Source organism: Salvelinus namaycush, chromosome 1 (assembly GCF_016432855.1).
Source record: "Salvelinus namaycush isolate Seneca chromosome 1, SaNama_1.0, whole genome shotgun sequence".
NCBI classification, from domain to species: Eukaryota; Metazoa; Chordata; class Actinopteri; order Salmoniformes; family Salmonidae; genus Salvelinus; species Salvelinus namaycush.
The window spans coordinates 8,834,770-8,854,570 of NC_052307.1; the positions used below are offsets into that span (position 1 = coordinate 8,834,770).

A 19,801-nucleotide genomic window follows, 5' to 3' on the forward strand; every position below is an offset into this window, starting at 1 on the left:
TGCTCGATCGAATCCCCGAGCTGACGAGGTAAAAATCTGTCGTTCTGCCGTAAATAAGAATTTGTTCTTAACTGACTTGCCTCGTTAAATAAATCAAATTAATTAAGAAAATGACCTGGCAGCTCTCTACAGACATTGCAGTCATAATTATGAAGTCAAATTTCTGTAATTATTTTGTGTTATTGACTGTAAGTTTTGTTTATCCCATGTGTAACTGTTATTTTTGTCTCACTTCTTTGCTTTATCTTGGCCAGGTCGCAGTTGTAAATGAGAACTTGTTCTCAACTGGCCTTTTTTTTTTTTTTTTTTAGGACTTTGGCTTCTCCTTAAACTCTTTGGATTTAAGTACATTTTTCTGTGTGATTTGTATTCCACACAGATTGTGCATTTTACAGACAAAACATGCTGTAGGTCGTCTCATCTTCGTTGTTCTATTCAATAGCTTATTAGAACCGTCAAACCACTCTCTTTTATGTAGGCGAGTGATATTTCCAAGGATGTGGCCCCAGACAGGATGCTCTAGGCGTACTGCATCCTGCAGGTGATCTATCCTGGGTCTTTGGCCAAGAGTTGGGTTCCGCCTACTCTCTGGCGCTAAAAAAAGCATCTCTTGGCAACAACGTGATTACAACATTGATTGTCAACTTGGTTCAGGTGATAAGACAATATGGGTGTTTTGATTGCATGCTTATCTCGATAGCAGTTGAACAATGGACAAAGAATAATCCTGCCTGTCTTGTTGAAGATCTGTTTTGCAGTCATGCATCAAATAGCAGCACTTTAACTGGAGTTTCCCATCATTTAAAAAAAAAAAAAAAATATTTCACCTTTATTTAACCAGGTAGGCCAGTTGAGAACAAGTTCTCATTTACAAAATGCGACCTGGCCTATGATAAAGCAAAGCAGTGCAACACAAACAACACAGAGTTACATATGGGATAATCAAACGTACAGTCAATAACACAATAGAAAAGTCTATATACAGTGTGTGTGAGCTTTTGTTTTTGCAGTGGCAGTGTCCCATGATTTCCGTCTACTGCACGTACTATATTTATAGGGTTCATCAATTTTTTTTTAAAGTATGAAATAAGTAATTGAAAATAGATGAGAGGCTGTGACTGAGCTAGTAAAAAGGAGATTATTTTTTTTATACATGTAAGATACATTTTTTGAACCCTGCGATCTAGTGTGTTATTCAAATTATTCAATATGCGGTATTATATATGATTAGCTAATGTTTCAAACATTTTGCGACGCATATTGGACACAGGTCTGCCATATCACATAATTAACCTTCATAAATGTACTCTCTCTCCCAATAATTGCCTCTATATTAATCATTTATCTGAATGATAACGACCAGGATGTTTAAAATCTCATTTAATTTAGCCTCCTGTCTAGATTGACGTGACTATTTCTTGGGTCGTTTCTTCTTAGACTGCTTTCATATACCCTTTTTATAGTGTACCAATTAAGCACAGTGTCTGTTGGGATTCTGTAGAAATGGCCTCCAGTAGACGGCAGACTTTATGTTGGGCGTGATAAACCTGTAATCAGAATGTGTGTCGGCTTTATTGTGCTGGTGAAGGAATGATACAGGATGGTTTTGACAGTGGCTTCCACTCAGCATTGCAGGGACCTGGCAGTCGTTGATAAGCCAGCTCTGCAGCCCCTAAAAAGGCACATTGGTGTGGAGTAGAATGAGGCAGTAAGATGCGAAGGGGAGAAAAAAGCACTCTGCCTTTGGCAATTAATTCAACCATGCAGTTTCCTCACCATTACGTCAAAAACCCCAGAATCCTTTTAGTCAGAGCTGTGCTGGTAAAAGCGTTCCGAAGGAGACAATTCCACCCGCACCTACTGGGGCTTCTTTATCCCAACAGCTCAGAAACTGAAGTTAACTCTTGTGAAAAACTAGCCAACACAACTCTGTTTATGGTCAGATGCCAATCTGTCAGTCTGCTGTGTAATTTATGTATTTTAGTCCAACTATATAAAAGACACAGAAACCTTTAGTCAATGTTTCCCATTTAATATAGTTAGCACTGTGAATTTCAATTTGAAATACCATTCTCGCCCTGAAATAATTTTGTTTTGGGGAGAAACTATCGGACCTCAACATTTGAGATATTTACAGAGTTTGCATGACAGAAGTCTGATGTGACTGTGCCTGACCTGAGATACAGAAATGGGGTAGAAAAACAACTCAAGCAATTCTGTCATCTTGGCAAGAACACAGGTCTCCACTGTCACGTCTTTGTCTCTCTCTTTGTCACAACTTGAGTATGAAAGAAGGGCTGGTTCAAAGGTGACCAGAGGGGTTTTGAAACATTGCTGAAAGTAAATTTGTGTGTACTTTCTGCCAGTATTATATCTTAGAATTTTGCCCTTGGTGTATGAAACTATAACGCTCCAGTTGTTTTTATGCCCAAATTTCCTGATAATAATTTTTTTATTCAATTCAAAATGAGGCTAGTTTTTTATATCTGTTCATAATTGTATTAATCATTACATGTTGTATGGCAGAGGAACAATTATGTTTTGAGAGTGAATTCCAACAGAAAACAGTGACACAATGCATTTCTATGAAGTGCCTAATAATACACTGAACAAAAATATAAACGCAACGTGCAACAATTTCAAAGATTTTACTGAATTACAGTATATAAGGAAATCCGTCAATTGAAATGAATTCATTAGGCAATAATCTATGGATTTCACATGACTGGGAATACAGATATGCATCTGTTCGTCACAGATACCTTTATAAAAAAAAAAGGAAAGGAGGGGCGTTGATCAGAAAACCAGTCAGTATTTGGAGTGACCACCATTTGCCTCATGCAGCGTGATTTGATTTACTAGGATCCCTAATTAGCGACACATCTCCTTCGCATAGAGTTGATCAAGATGTTGATTGTGGCCTATGGAATGGTGTCCTACTCCTCTTCAATGGCTGTGCGAAATTGCTGGATATTGGCGGGAACTGGAACACGCTGTCATACATGTCGATCCAGAGCATCAGGATTGTCACAGTATCGCCGTGCGTTCAAATTGCCATGGATTAAATGCTATTGTGTTTCTTTGTCCGTAGCTTATGTCTACCCATACCATAACCCCACCGAAGCCATGGGGCACTCTGTTCACAGTGTTCACATCAGCAAACTGCTTGCCCACACAACGCCATACACATGGTCTGCGGTTGTGAGGCCGGTTAGATGTACTGCCAAATTCTCTAAAACTACGTTATGGTAGAGAAATGAACATTCAATTCTCTGGCATCAGCTCTGGTGACATTCCTGCAGTCATGGCAATTGCACCCTGCCTCAACTTGAGACATCTGTGGCATTGTGTAAGGATCATGCTGTTTAATCAGCTTCTTGATATGCCACACCTGTCAGGTGGATGAATTATCTTGGCGAGGGAGAAATGCTCACTAACAGGGATGTAAACAAATTTGTGCACAGAACCTGAGAGAAATAAGCTTTTTGTGTGTGTATGGAACATTTTTAGGGATATTTTATTTCAGCTCATGAAACATGGGACCCACACTTTACATGTTTTATATTTTGTTCAGTGTAGAACCATTCAAACCTAATGTGATTCAACTTCAACCAAATCAGCCATAAAGAAATGATCTCAAAGACTTACTTTGAGATCCGATTTGATAGTAAGTAACTAAACTAGTGGGAACTGGCTGGTATGGGCATTGGACATGGACTGGCTTTTAATGAATTGGCCAACCTTTAAAACAAATAATCTCTTGTCCCTGGGAGCTCACATTGGAGATGGTTTTCAATGTAGAGCAGAGGGACATGAGCTCTGAGCAACACATGACTAGTATGGAGACTGCTGGAGGTGCCTGGCCTTGTGGTGCTCTCTGTAGACACATTGTTTTACCGTTCCCCCTGCTGGAAGTCAGTTTCCCTTCACTTCTCACTAATTAGAACGGGGGAAGTTTATCTTTCCTGTCTGCAGTAGTATGCGTCATTAAAACAATATCCAGGACAGAGCTCCTGACTTGGCTTTTGACTTGGCTAACGAAGGACTGTCCGACATTTCGCTTCATAACTAAGCTTCAGGGTGCCATTATGTCGAGTACATAACTTTGTGTGTGTGTGTATATATATGTGTGTGTGTGTGTGTGTGTGTGTGTGTGTGTGTGTGTGTGTGTGTGTGTGTATATATATTTTTTTTTATAAATATGAGCCGAAAATGAGTATATTTTTTCCAAACTATCTCCGTCTCTGCACTTTACTGTGAAGTGTAAAGTAATTATATTGTAGGACCCTCCTGTATGCTAATGCTGTGCTAATCTGGTCCTTAGCGAGTGTCTTAATGAGGCCGATGTGCCCTCCGTGAGTGCTACATTATGGAAATAACTTGCGTCGTGGGACAGCAGAAATGTAGCCTTATTTCCACTTTTAAAGCTTTCCTAACAAGGTATGTTGTCCTTTGAGGCCACAAGCAGAACATAAACAAACACACTAATGACTTGCATGGGGAGACTTCACAAGTGAGGTCCATGTTTCAGACAAAGTAACAGATGGTGGTAAATGGGCCATGGTGGATAAACTATTAAGCTGCTGGACTAGAGAAGAAGCCCGATCCATGTACTTCGACTTGTTGTTCTGAAACGAATCAAGATTGTACGTGGGCACTGTTCTATGTCCTATTCTATGCCTAGTGCAGTGGAACATGTATGTTGATGTACTTGGCTGAAAAAGGAATCAATTTGGATTCATATTTTCCACCGAATGAGCATGTCAAAGCCTGCCGTGCATAATGTCTAGTGAAGATAATTCTCATCTATGGTTATATTTAGGGAAATACTTTTAACCAGATTAAAACTAAATATATGTGCTGTATGGAGCCTTATCCCAATACTTTTATCAAATAAAATACAACTTGATTCATTTGCATGTATCTATGCCAGCTTCTATACCAAATATGAAATGTTCATCGTTGGCTAGGCCTCTCTGTCCGCGGCTAGGCCTCTCTGTCCGCAGCTAGGCTTCTCTGTCCGCGGCTAGGCCTCTCTGTCCGCGGCTAGGCCTCTCTGTCCGCGGCTAGGCCTCTCTGTCCGCAGCTAGGCCTCTCTGTCCGCAGCTTTGAATCAAAGTGTTGAGTGTTATTACAGCCTGTGTCACTCTGAGTAAACAGGAGGAGGGCCTCACTCTTTCCTCTGACATCTGCGCTGTCTCCTCAAACACTGCCAGCTTTGAAACACTGGAAGCTCCCCGCGTTGCTTTAAGGAAAACACTGACGCTTGTTTCCAGACTAAATAAAGAGCTGCTCTCGGTCGTTACAAGGGCCAGTTGATTTCTCATGTGGTAGAGCAGTTACCAAAGTCAGCCTTTCGAAATGAGCTCAGACAGAGAGCAACAGCACCCAGCCACAGCAGCCCCCAGAGAGAAAATTGGTAATGGAAGTTAAGATGCATCAGAGGCACCGCAAAGCTTACTGCCTGATGAGAATGAATGTTTAGATGTGTTTTAGTTTAAACCCGAGGAGATACGTCAACCTCCCCCTTTTGGATCTAAGAGGATGAGAGAGATGTAGGATCTGGTGGTTTGTTTGAGTTGAAGTCCGGTAATCTGCTTGCGTTGGGTTTCATCCTTTTGTAAACGTCTTGGTTGGATTGGTTCAACATGACTTGTCAAGGCCATTCTCCAAAAAAGAACCAGTGCATGAGTTAACAGAAGAGCCGGCTAACTGATTAACAGGGAGTGTCACAACAATGTTGTACCTGCATTGCCCCTGGAGTATTCCTGTTGTGCAGAGGTCAAGGGAACTAGAGAGGAGGAGACCTCATTCCCATGTTCGGAGGGGGTGGGGGCACCGGGAGGGAAGGCAAGGCCTAGCTGGTGCCCAGAGATGAGGCCTACTCTGAAAGAGGCCTCTGTGTGGCAAAGCCTGTCATTACAGCTCTTTGGCTAGGCTGCGGCCAGGGACAATCCCAGCCTTTGTGCTCTTTTATTGCGCCAGGCTGTGTACTGTACTGAACGGCAGTGGGAGAGGCGTGTGAAAATCCCCTCCGCCCCAGATAGCTGACTAACTGTAGCCTAGTCTAAGGTCCGGTAAGACTAGGGTACAGTCGGTCAGTCAGCTGGGGTTCAGTAAGACTAGGGTACAGTTAGTCAGCTAAGGTCCAGTAAGACTAGGGTACAGTTAGTCAGCTAAGGTCCAGTAAGACTAGGGTACAGTCAGTCAGTCAGCTGTGGTCCAGTAAGACTAGGGTACAGTCAGTCAGTCAGTCAGCTGGGGTTCATTAAGACTAGGGTACAGTCAGTCAGTCAGCTGGGGTTCAGTAAGACTAGGGTTCAATCAGTCAGTCAGCCGGGGTTCAGTAAGACTAGGCTATATTCAGTCAGTCAGTCAGCCGGGGTTCAGTAAGACTAGGGTACAGTCAGTCAGTCAGCTGGGGTTCAGTAAGACTAGGGTTCAATCAGTCAGTCAGCCGGGGTTCAGTAAGACTAGGCTATATTCAGTCAGTCAGTCAGCCGGGGTTCAGTAAGACTAGGCTATATTCAGTCAGTCAGCTAGGGGGGACACTTCTTCTATTTCTTTAACTGCTAAACAAAATGACCCAACAATTTCCCCGGAGGCTTCGACCTCAGACCAACATTAACCTCTCAATAAAGCATTCAGGGTTTTGTGTTGTGGTTGAGCAATGCAGATTAGGTTGGTCAGGAGTCGGATGTGTGCGCTGCATGTCGTGGCTGGAGCACAGCGACGGCTTCATTGTTTTTGAAGTCACAACAGAGGATGCGGTTTATTGTAATCAAGCACTAACAGGAAGTCTGCCTCTGACATCATTAGTATACAAACCAATAGGCAAAACTGCCATTGTTATTTTCCTTCGACCACCGAGGACGTCCTTTGTATCCCAAATGTCTGTACAGTTCATAAATATATGCTCATCGTCGAGTACGAGCTTGGTGTGTCAGTCAAACCTGGTGTTAAAAGACACAGAGAATGTTTTCTTTGATATCCTATGTCATGAACGTATATTCTAATCTAGAGAAATCCTCTTGTCTCTTGCATCAGGTTTTGACATCAGAAAGGGTCTTTATTTAAACTTCCTTATTCTCCAGAAAGCCCGAGTTTCCATTTGTAACAGTCTGATAACCCAATCCTTTCAGGAGTGCTGCCATTAGGATCGTCTGATGTGTCCTCTGTCTGATCCTCTGTCATTTTTTTTGTTTATCTTTCTGCAGTGCTCAAGTCTGGCTGGCCGAGCATGTATGCTCTCCTATTCTCTAATTGGATCTTTGTATTCATCTGGGGATTGACTCGACTTAGCTTTCAACAAATGTCAATCCAATCTTGCAATGGATGGATGCTTCCTTGGTAGCCTGTTTTATATGTGGGCTTCTGGTAGCCTGTTTATATGTGGGCTTCTGGTAGCCTGTTTATATGTGGGCTTCTGGTAGCCTGTTTATATGTGGGCTTTTGAAATGCAGGCAGAGCTAGAAGAAAAAACAGCTCTCTGCCCCTGGGCTTCTACAGCAGCACGAACAAAGGTGTGAAAGCCTCTGCACAGGCTCGGCAGGAGCAACGCTTCACCCCGTCATGCTTCTGTTCTGTGAAGACATATCAAAACAAAGCCCATGGTTTCCAGTTAATGGTCATAAACCACAGTGTCCCTCTGTGACATCTAAAAGTCAATCACTTCTCCCTGTACCAGTACCAAGACCAGGCATTAGAATCCAGACTGGGCCTCTGGTGACTCCAATCAGAAGAGCTCTGAGTGGCAGATTGGCACATTGGCCCCAAGCCTGGGGACACCTCAGCTCAGTGGGCGTAATCAACACATCTCTGACTGCATGCTGGGGGCCACAGCCAGGAATTTGCACAAACCCTCCATCTTTTTATGACAGTTGAAAATCCCATTGAATTGTAGTGTTGTAAATATCCTACCTATTGTCTCCTGGCATGTTTATGGTATGATGGAATTTAGGGGATGTAGTCTCTCCCTGAGCTGACCACTGTCTCCAGACAGACACTGACAGACACAGATAGCTGCAGACAGGCAAGCACAGGCACACCGACAGACAGACACACACACACCGACAGACAGACACACACACACCGACAGACAGACACACACACACCGACAGACAGACACACACACACCGACAGACAGACACACACACACCGACAGACAGACACACACACACCGGCAGGCAGACACACACCGGCAGGCAGACACACACCGGCAGGCAGGCAGGCAGACACACACACCGGCAGGCAGGCAGACAGACAGACACACAACGACAGGCAGGCAGACAGAAACCTTTCCCCAGGCGTCAGGCTCTCCAGGGGGATGTGACAGGGAAGACTGTTTGACTTGTATATTGGATCTGAGTGAATGTCAGATTTGGGACTTTTCATTTACATTTGTCATGCAACATAATGGTTGTGTTGACATGTGAGTGAAGAAGTTTGATAGATTTCATGATGACCGAAACGTCCAACACATTTGGCTTTTACCAATTCTACTCCAAGTGTGCTTTTTCCAACTCATCAGACTATTCAATAAGCATTCCAGAAAGCATGAAAAATGATTTTCTTCTCACCTTCAATTAATAGACAAATTACATTGACAATTGAGCAGTTTTCATGCCCTTGTGTTGGTAACAAAATATTACAGCTTTCTCCCTCACACATATTCATTTTGCTGTCACCTGTGAGAAATGATTGACAGAAAAATTCTACTTGAAGGGAATTTAAATTAAAAAAAAAAAAAAAAATACAATTTCATATTCATCATCTCCAGCACCACCCCAACATCACCATATGTGAAAATGACACGTTTCTATGTTTTGTAGTAAAAAAAAAAAGATTGAGGAAGATAAGTGATTCCAATGACATCCTCAACCAATTAGTAGACAATTAGGAGGCAAATAGTAAGCAATGCCTACTCATAATTGGTTAAAATCACACAATGCAGACCGATGTCATTGGAAACCCTCATCTTACTCTATCTGTTCTACTACAAAACATAGAAACGCTGAGTTTTCACATATGTTGATGTTGGGGTGTATTTTTGGTATTTTATTAGAATCCCCATTAGCTGTTGCAAAAACAGCATGGTGCTGGAGATGATGAATATGAAGTAGTATATTTTTGACATTTCCCTTTAAGAGCATATCCCTCCGAGCAGCTCTGCAAATACACAGGGATGTCTGACATTTTGTGCCAAAACAGACAGCACCATACACCTTCAAGCTGGCTTTTTAAGAGCTCTGTGTCCATGGCAACGGTTAACCCAGGAGTTGGATTTTTTATTCATAATTAAGAATGTTTGGGGAGCTGAGGGTGAGATGCCAGAAACCCAACAGCTCTGCCTCCTGTTTCTGGCAAGATATTCCATCAACAATTCACAAGGCAAAGGCAAGAGCGTTCAAAATGGCCTCATTTAACTGTCAAGCCACATAACCCTGCAAAACGTGTATGCCTTGCACATTTATTTAAGGGGTTTATATTGATTTCCAGGGAAATCTGTACGTTTCCCAATTAGTCCCGTTCACCGAAAGTATACAGTAGGGCACATACAAAGTTTTTTATTTAACTAGGCAAGTCAGTTAACCTCTCTTGGGTACGTGAGACGTTAGCGTCCCACCTCTTCAACAGCCAGTGAAACTGCTGGGTGCCAAATTCAAATACAGAAATACTCATTATAAAAATTCAGAAAACAAAACATATTTTACATAGGTTTAAAGATGAACTTCTTGTGAATCCAACCACGGTGTCAGATTTAAAAAATGCTTTACGGCGAAAGCATACCTTACGATTATTTGAGAACATAGCCCAGCAGACAAATCATTACAAACAGTAACCAGCCAAGTAGAAGAGTTACACAAGTCAGAAATAGAGATAAAATTAATCCTTACCTTTGATGATCTTCATATGGTTGCACTCAGCAGACATTCATTTACTCAATAAATGTTCCTTTTGTTCGATAAAGTCTCTTTATATCCAAAAACCTCAGTTTTGTTTGCGCGTTTTCTTCAGTAATCCACAGGCTCAAACGCAGTTAAAACAGGCAGACAAAAAAAACTAATTGTATCCGTAAAGTTCATAGAAACATGTCAAACGATGTTTATATTCAATCTTCATGTTGTTTTTAGCCTAAATAATCGATAATATTTCAACCGGACAATAACGCCGTCAATATAAAAGGTAAACAAGAAAGGCACTCTCTCGGTCGCGCGCATGAAAAAGCTCTGTGACACTTTAGGGTCCACTCATTCAGACTGCTCTTACTTCCTAATTTTTCAGAATACAAGCCTGAAACAATTTCTAAAGACTGTTGACATCTAGTGGAAGGCATAGGAACTGCAATTTGAGTCCTAAGTCAATGGATACTGTAATGGCATTGAATAGAAAACTACAAAACCAAAAAAAGAACTACTTCCCGAATGGATTTGTCTCTGGATTTTGCCTGCCAAATCAGTTCTGTTATACTCACAGACACTATTTTAACAGTTTTGGAAACTTTAGAGTGTTTTCTATCCAAATCTACCAGTTATATGCATATCATATCTTCTGGGCCCGAGAAGCAGGCAGTTTAATTTGGGCATGCTTTTCATCCAAAATTCCGAATGCTGCCCCCTACCCTAGAGAAGTTAAAAACAAATTCTTATTTACAATGACTGCCTACCCCGGCCAAACCTGTGCGCCATCCTATGGGACTCCCAATCACTGCCGGATGTGATACAGCCTGGATTCGAACCAGGGACTGTAGTGACACCTCTAGCACTGAGATGCAGTGCCTTAGACTGCTGCACCACTTGGGATACAGTACGTACATAGGGGATTGTATTGACAAATAGACATGATCAATACGTCAATTTAATTGCAGTTTAGCTGTTTGTAAGGATTTGACATTCCCGTTCTCTCTCTAGGTATCTACCGAGTGTTCTCTGACAATGTTTTTTATTCTTCGTGTTTTTTTCTCTTTCTTCGTTTAAATCAACATTTTCCATCTGACATGGTGTTTTTTATTTAGGTCCAGTGTTTAATGGTTTGGATGGTTAGGGTGATGTGTCACAAGTAGGAGCGATCTTGTATTATAGCTCTGTGCTTTTATCACTAATAGCAATTCTCCTTTCCATAGCACTTGCTCCATAAAGCTTTGACAAGTGTTGCAAATCAGACATTTTTTAGTGCACAATAACAAATAATTAATGAAAAGTGCATTTTTATGTCAACCTTTCCTCACCTGCTGAGATTAGGCGTATCATAAAATAACACTACCTGCTGCTTGAATATCATCGAATAAGTTGACACTATAACATGAAATCATAATGATTAATTTACAAATCATAGATAAACCTCTATGGCAGCACTTCAAACTGTCATCTTCCATACCTTGTACCCAAAACGAGTTGTTTCTCTTCCATACCTTGTACCCTGTGAGAGGGTACCCAAAATGGGTTGTTTCTCTTCCATACCTTGAACCCTGTGAGAGGGTACCCAAAATGGGTTGTTTCTCTTCCATACCTTGTACCCTGTGAGAGGGTACCCAAAATGGGTTGTTTCTCTTCCATACCTTGAACCCTGTGAGAGGGTACCCAAAACGCGTTGTTTCTCTTCCATACCTTGAACCCTGTGAGAGGGTACCCAAAACGGGTTGTTTCTCTTCCATACCTTGAACCCTGTGAGAGGGTACCCAAAACGGGTTGTTTCTCTTCCATACCTTGAACCCTGTGAGAGGGTACCCAAAACGAGTTGTTTCTCTTCCATACCTTGTACCCTGTGAGAGGGTACCCAAAATGGGTTGTTTCTCTTCCATACCTTGAACCCTGTGAGAGGGTACCCAAAATGGGTTGTTTCTCTTCCATACCTTGTTCCCAAAACGGGTTGTTTCTCTTCCATACCTTGAACCCTGTGAGAGGGTACCCAAAATGGGTTGTTTCTCTTCCATACCTTGTTCCCAAAACGGGTTGTTTCTCTTCCATACCTTGTTCCCAAAGGTTATTTCTTCACCAATACATAATTGAATTGTCATTCTCTAACCAGCATTTGTTAATGTACAGGAAGCCCATGCAAACAGAGAGATGCAGCGCAGTGGTGTATCTCCTGATCCTCTTGTCCTAGCTACCTCGATATTTCATGTGATCTTGAAGTATACACATTAGTGTTAGCCCAGATCTGTCAAATCCTACTCAGGCCTTGGTGCTGAAACACTGGGCTGGGTTTAAACCGTGCCTCCCTCCCCATCACCACCAATGACATGTACACTGACACCTCCAAACACAGCCAACCCCTCTGTGACTCAGACAGGCAGACAGAAAGACAGACACATTGATGTTTAGGATCCCCACTTGATATGTCAGTGGAGAAGATCACATCCCTCACCCTTTAGGTCTGTCCTCTGGTTCACCTCCCCATCACAGGAGGTTTGTTGTTGGCTATTTTAAAGAGTTCAACCAGCTCTATGTATCATCCTGAGGTCTCTGGAAACCAACACATCTAAGTATTAAGGAGTGAAGATTGAATGGGCAATTCTAAAGCTTTGGCATTTTGTCATCTTTTGGGATTTTTGTAGATGTTCCTTTCCGGTTCATTCCCACAATTAATTTGCCACAATCTAATATTTGACTTGTGTCACATATTTATAATGTGCAAATATGGTTTCACAAAATCTGTTACCTTGTCAAACCTCAATTCAAGTGTGGGTGGGTCTGTGTGTGTGCCCTACATTTTCATGTTCGCACATACCAAGTGGGCTTTGGCGAGAGACAACATTTCCCCTTCTCTTAATTATGGATGATAATGTTGGGTCTAATTAATATCTGTTTCATTAATGTGCTCTGACACATTCCATCCCCCATTGTGTCTTCAGCCCCACAGCTCCGGCTACTTGTGTGTGTACAACCCAACACTGGGATAACTCTCACAGCAAAGTCTTGGTTTGATTAACTTCCTTGGTATCTTATTATTTGTTATTTTTTCACAATATATTTCCTATCTTATAGTTGCAACATGTAAAGTGTTGGTTCCATGTTTCATGAGCTGAAATAAAGATCCCAGAAATGTTCCATACGCACAAAAAGCTTATTTCTCTCAAATTTTGTGTGCAAAGTTTACATTCCTGTTAGTGAGCATTTCTCCTTTGCTAAGAAAATCCATCCACTTGACAGGTGTGGCATATCAAGAAGCTGATTAAACAGCATGATAATTACGCAGATGCACCTTGTGCTGGGGATAATGTAGTTTTAGAGAATTTGGCAGTACTTCCAACTAGCCTCACAACCGCAGACCACGTGTATGGCGGTGGGTGAGCGGTTTGTTGTTGTCAACGTTGTGAACAGAGTGCCCCATGGTGGCGGTAGGGTTATGGTATGGGCAGGCATAAGCTACGGACAACGAACACAATTGCATTTTATCGATGGCAATTTGAATGTACAGATACCGTGACGAGATCCTGAGGCCCATTGTCGTGCCGTTTATCCGCCGGCCTCACCCCATGTTTCAGATGGTAACGCACGGCCCCGTGTCGCAAGGATCTGTACACAATTCTTGGAAGATTATAATGTCCCAGTTCTTCCATGGCCTGCATACTCTCCAGATTTGTCACCAATAGAGCATATTTAGGATGCTCTGGATTGACGTGTACAATAGAAAATTGACTGATATGAACTTCAACTCGGTAAAATGTTTCAAATTGTTGCGTTTTATATTTTTTGTTCAGTGTACATGCAGTGATGGAAATGACTTACTGGACGGTATGTGTACTTACTTTCAATGGACAGAAGTGCACAAATAATTGACAGGAGTGTTTTTTTTTATAGAGAGCGGAGGGAGTGTTGTTGGCCGTGATGTTGGTTGACTCATGGTGAATCTTTCTTCTCTTCCAGAGTGTGGTGGAGAAAGTGTTTGTGGAGTTCAGCCACCAGGAGTTACTTCACTTCTACAACCAGGTCAGTGCTGCACATTGGTTCTGCTTTCCACATCACTGACTCCTTAACACCCGCAGGCATGTTGCCTTTCTCCTAATTGTCAAACATTCTCTGTCTCCTTGCAGCTAGAGACAGTTCAAGCCCAGTTGGACTCCCTCACCTGATGCGGGTGCCATTCTATTTTCATATGATGACAGCTATGGAAGAAGCAGTGTTGTCATTAAAATTCCCCATGCACACTGACAGGACACCTATCATAACAATGTGATGGTATAATGAGGGAGATCTCACATTTCCCTGTTTGTTGAGTGCAAAGGATGTGTGTGTGTGTATATAACTGTAATCCAACTACATTTCATCCTTCAATTAAACAATTTTTCTACCTGTGTTTTCCGATGTGCAACATGAATGTTGTTGTTGAAATTCAGGCAATGTTATTTTTAGGAATGTTTCTATATGAATGCTGATGAAATGTTACTAATGTACAAACACAAAACATGATATCATGTATATGTAATCTAAAGCACTAGAGGAATATAAAAATGTTGTAATCTGAAAAGTGGCATTGTTATTTCTTCTCTTACCCCACCTGTAGTTTCATCAGATAGAAGTGCAGAGGCACAGTTCAAATCCTCATCTCCACACTTAGCAGGACAGACATTCCTAAACGAAGCACATTATTTTCAATTAGCTTTACAAAATGGAGCCATATTAAATGAAGCGTATTGTCCAACGGTCAAGGTTTCACCAAAACAGATAGCTACAGGTTTTTCTCTCCCAGGGTCTCACATTATCCCTTTCTCCTCACGTAATACCTGTCAAGTCCACATCACTCTGAACAATAGAAGAAGAAACCGTTTCCCCTCCTCCTCTAGAGAAAGACAGTAAAACACTTTATGGCCTTGTATCACATTTATGAAGGTTTTTATTGAGCAAAGTTTTCATTTCAATTTGCTGTTTCCTACTTAACAATTATGTAGCCTTTGGTTGTTTTTGTATCAAACTTAGCAGGCAGCGTCTGTGTTAATGGGATAATAAGCATGTAGAATGGGCTCTAAAGCTGTTGTAAAACGGATGAGTTAGTCACTCGCTTAAGAGTAGGTTCAGGCAGCTGCTACATGCTTCTCTGCCGCAGGCAGGACAATTTGGAGAATAGCTGGGGAAAAATGAAACCTTTGCTCTACTTTCGTCCTCTTTGGAGTGAAGATACCAGGCAGTGAGCACTCTGAACCTGATGTTGAAATGCAAAAAACATCAAAAGTCACCTCTCTCTAAAAAACCTCTCAAGACCTCTGTAACAACTGTTATTTTACCCAATTTACAGTTTTGTCACCATGTGAAAAAAAAATCACCAAAGTCACTGCCTGAGGGAGCTGTGTGTCCTACAGCATGGGGAACAGATGGCTGCTCACATCCTGCCGTGGAAAAAAAGTATCCGTTCTGAGTCTCCAACTGAGAGAACAGAACCGAGTCCTACTTGTGCGTGTGTGTCAAGGCCTGCTGGACAGTAAACACGAAGCAGTCAGGTTTTTATGGACAATTATCAAGGGTGGCCTGAACCAGCCAGCTCAAATAAGTGGATAATGCACTAATCCTGGATAAGACTGGTCGACCACTGCGCAAAGAGCACTGGCCCTCAAATAATGGGCTGAGATGACAGCAGCTCTGGTACAAATGTGCCAAGAAGCAGACAGACAATTTAACCCAGTCACAAACTGACAACAAAAATAAACGGTCTGCACACAGTATTTAGTTGAGAGACTTGCGTGTTAACCATAAAGATGGACAATAACATTGAAAACAGAGGGGATACTCTGTAGTGTGCAAGTCCATCTAAGGAACTCCAGAAGTCTTTGCTCTCCACGCTAAAAGTTCACAGAGAAGAACCAGCGCTTCCGCACATCAACACAACTAAGTTAAAGTCTCATCTTGCTTTTAGTGGCAGATAATAGGCAACAGTTTTGTCCACATCTAACATGGATCTCCGTGTGGAGTTACGCAGCTCATGTTAGGCCTAGTCTGTGTAGTTTTAAAGCTCATGTTAGGCCTAGTCTGTGTAGTTTTAAAGCTCATGTTAGGCCTAGTCTGTGTAGTTTTAAAGCTCATGTTAGGCCTAGTCTGTGTAGTTTTAAAGCTCATGTTAGGCCTAGTCTGTGTAGTTTTAAAGCTCATGTTAGGCCTAGTCTGTGTAGTTTTAAAGCTCATGTTAGGCCTAGCCTGTGTGGAGTTATGCTGCTCATGTTAGGCCTAGTCTGTGTGGAGTTACACAGCTCATGTTAGGCCTAGTCTGTGTGGAGTTACACAGCTCATGTTAGGCCTGTGTGCGGCAGGGCCTGTAACAGTGAGTTAGTGAGTGCTGAGGGACAATGTCTCTCAGACAATATATCAAGTGTTCTATGTCTATGGTGTGATTAATTATGTGATGTAACGGTGCGGTGGGGTGGGGGGTTCTGGATCCACAGCCACCTGGGACCGTGTGCATTACCAGACCTGAGGACACACAGCCCCACAACCCCACCAGCCCCCAACTTACTGTAATGTAGGGCCCACAGGGTCCTCTTCTCTCAGCCCGAGCCTCACCAACAATGCAGCCTCGTATCAAAATCTGACGCTCCCTTATCACATAGGTTCATGTCTGAAATCAGCAGAATGGGCCAAATCATCCGAAGTGTCTGGAAAACAAGTGTCATTGTTGCGGCTCCACTGCTGCTGTCCTTGTTGCCACCGACTGAGGTCTGAGTGGAGGCCATAGAGAATGATAGAGGCCTCTTGTGGCCAAAAGGCCGTATTAGTATGGGAAGCACCCTTGAGGGCTTCCACCATTTTAATGTAGTCAACTGGGTGTGACTTCCAACTTCTTTGGCTGGATCCCTCCTGGTGACCCTGTCGGAGTCATGTCCAAACGTGTCATCAGGAGGGATCAGCCAATTGTGAAGATGAAAACGATGTGAAGATGAAAATGATTACTTTAGAATGGAGATAGCTTCAATGGCGCTGCCCATGCTGTCACAGATGCTATAATTGCACAGATAAATAGATGAGTCCTCTATCTATCTCTATGGTGGAGGCCGGTGTCTGCTGAGGACGTCTCCAGCCTTCTTGGCAGCACAGCGCCATGACAACACTAGCTTCTTCTTTCTTCTTCAGGCGTCGTCTTTTCTCTTCCACTCTGTGTTAGATCACCGCTTTAAGTCGTTTGCTCTCTTGCTTTCTCTCTCTCTTCCTCTCTCTCCCTCTGTTTACTGCAGATGTCCTTGTTTTTGTGTTGCTTGAAGCGTGGCGGCGCCCTCACTGAGGTGGCCGTTTTGTTGCAGTACATTGGGTAAATACTTGGAGACAGATGGGAGGTGGTGGTGGTGGTACACATGGCAGGTTCAGGGAGAGAGGAGGTCTCTCCGCCCTCTGCTAACAGACTGAGGAGTGGCCGTCAGCCCAAACATACTGCTCAGCCCGCAGGCACTCCATCAAACAACCCCAGCTTTATTTTGATCTCCTTATTTATTTTGATATTCATTTGTGCCTGTGGTCATGCTGTGAGCCATATATCCAATGCTAACAAATTGAAGAGATAACACTACATGGCCAAAAGTATATGGACACCTGGTCATTGAACATCTCATTCCGAGAGGTTGCAAGATCGAATCCCCGAGCTGACAAGGTAAAAATCTGTCTTTCTGACCCTGAACAAGGCAGTTAACCCACTGTTCTTAGGCCGTCATTGAAAATAAGAATTTGTTCTTAACTGACTTGCCTAGTTAAATAAAGTTAAAGGTTTAAAAAAAAAAAAAAATCATGGGCATTAATATGGTGTCGGTCCCCTCTTTGCTGCTCCACTCTTCTGGGAAGGCTTTCCACTAGATGTTGGAACATTGCTGCGGGGACTTGCTTCCATTCATTGAATGCATTCAGTTGTACAACTGACTAGGTATCCCCTTTTCCCTTTCCATTCAGCCACAAGAGCATTAGCGCACTATGCATTGGGGCAGGTAGCGTTCTCCTGGCATCCTCCAAACCCTGATTCGTCCATCGGACTGCCAGATGGTGGAGCGTGATTCATCACTCTAGAGGCCGGGTTTCTACTGCTCCAGAGTCCAATGGAGGCGAGCTTTATGCCACTCCAGCTGAAGCTTGGCATTGTGCATGGTGATCTTAGGCTTGTGTGTGGCTGCTTGGCCATGGAAACCTATTTCATGAAGCTCCCGACGAACAGTTATTGTGCTGACGTTGCTTCCAGAGGCAGTTTGGAACTCGGTAGTGAGTGTTGCAGCCGAGGACCAGTGGCGATTTTAGCATGTAAATCTTGGTGGGGCAAACTCCACCCCAAACATTGATTTATGCATGGCAGCAAAGCCACTACACAACACTAAACAATACATTCATTGTTAACAGTATAACAGTATAACATTAGTTGTTAACAATATAACAGTGACAAACTGTGCCTACAGACTTTTAAGGCCTACATAAAGCTGTTCCAACAGCAGAGCTTTCTTTTCAGCACCATGGAGTGAATCCTTACCACTGCTACACCTGGTTATCAGCGGAGCCTTGTCTGGCAGTGAAACAATTCATTCAGACACATTTACTGCCTTTTTAAAACCATAGCTGATATGGCTGACTTGCTTAAACAAATGTGGTTTCTACTGACAATTGATATGTACAAACTATAGCATAAGGGACCAACGATGAGTGGATAAGTGGCAATCTGTCATTTCAATTAAGACTTTAATGAGCTATCTAGGACGGACGTAGTCAATATAACTATTTATTCAGCACCTTTGAAATGTACAGCAACAGAAATCAGAACATTGGCCATTCTTACAGTATTCTCCCTGTATACCAAGTCAGAACTATAGGATAAATAAAGGGGGAATATAAGCACACAATGAAAGCTCTTACAATATTTGATGATTACGTTTCTCTAAAACAGGTTCTAGGCTACATGTGCACCACCAAGTCAGAACAGTAGGCTAAGTTATGACAGGAAAAGGAACCAAATTATTAGGGTGAGGCACATGGGCTACTAACAGTTTACTACACAACATACACTTAGTACTACTTTCTTATCTACAGTATACATATCTCCCTGGCATATTACATCATTTATGCAGCAGCATACATTATACTTTTGGACTCACCTTGTGCTGTGCTGACTTGAACAGGTCCTTCTTATGGGCAAATTTTGTAATCAAAGTCTGTCATTCTCTGGATTGGACCACGCAGCAGTCATACCGCTCAGGAAGGAGACGTGTTTGGTCTCCTAGAGATGATAGTACTTTTGTGCGAAAAGTGCAAATCAATCCCAGAACAACAGCAAAGGACCTTGTGAAGATGCTGGAGGAAACAGGTACTAAAGTATCTATATCCACGGCAAAACGAGTCCTATATCGACATAACCTGAAAGGCCGCTTAGCACTGCTTCAAAACCGCCATAAAAGAGCCAGACTACGGTATGCAACTGCACATGGGTACAAAGATCGTACTTTTTGGAGAAATGTATTCTGGTCTGATGAAACAAAAATAGAACTGTTTATTGGACAATGACCCCAAGCATACTTCCAAAGTTGTGGCAAAATGGCTTAAGGACAACAAAGTCAAGGTATTGGAGTGGCCATCACAAAGCCCTGACATCAATCCTATAGAACATTTGTGGGCAGAACTGAAAAAGTATGTGCGAGCAAGGAGGCCTACAAACCTGACTCAGTTACACCAGCTCTGTCAGGAGGAATGGGCCAAAATTCACCCAACTTATTGTGGGAAGCTTGTGGAAGGCTACCAGAAACGTTTGACCCAAGTTAAACAATTTAAAGGGAATGCTACCAAATACTAATTGAGTATATGTAAACTTTTGACCCACTGGGAATGTGATGAAAGATTAAAAGCTGAAATAAATC

The 19,801-nt window shown here is 42.5% G+C and overlaps 1 protein-coding gene across 1 annotated transcript in view; it reads left to right on the top strand.

The window, feature by feature from the left end:
- LOC120045040 (COMM domain-containing protein 10-like) overlaps positions 1 to 14,469 on the top strand; it is a 37,981-nt gene extending 23,512 nt beyond the window's left edge. The window contains exons 6-7 of the mRNA XM_038989908.1: positions 13,869 to 13,931; positions 14,036 to 14,469. Coding sequence (XP_038845836.1) covers positions 13,869 to 13,931; positions 14,036 to 14,074 — 102 coding nt within the window. The 3' untranslated portion in view covers positions 14,075 to 14,469. The remainder of the gene's footprint in view (positions 1 to 13,868; positions 13,932 to 14,035) is intronic.
- The last annotated feature ends 5,332 nt before the right edge of the window (positions 14,470 to 19,801 follow it).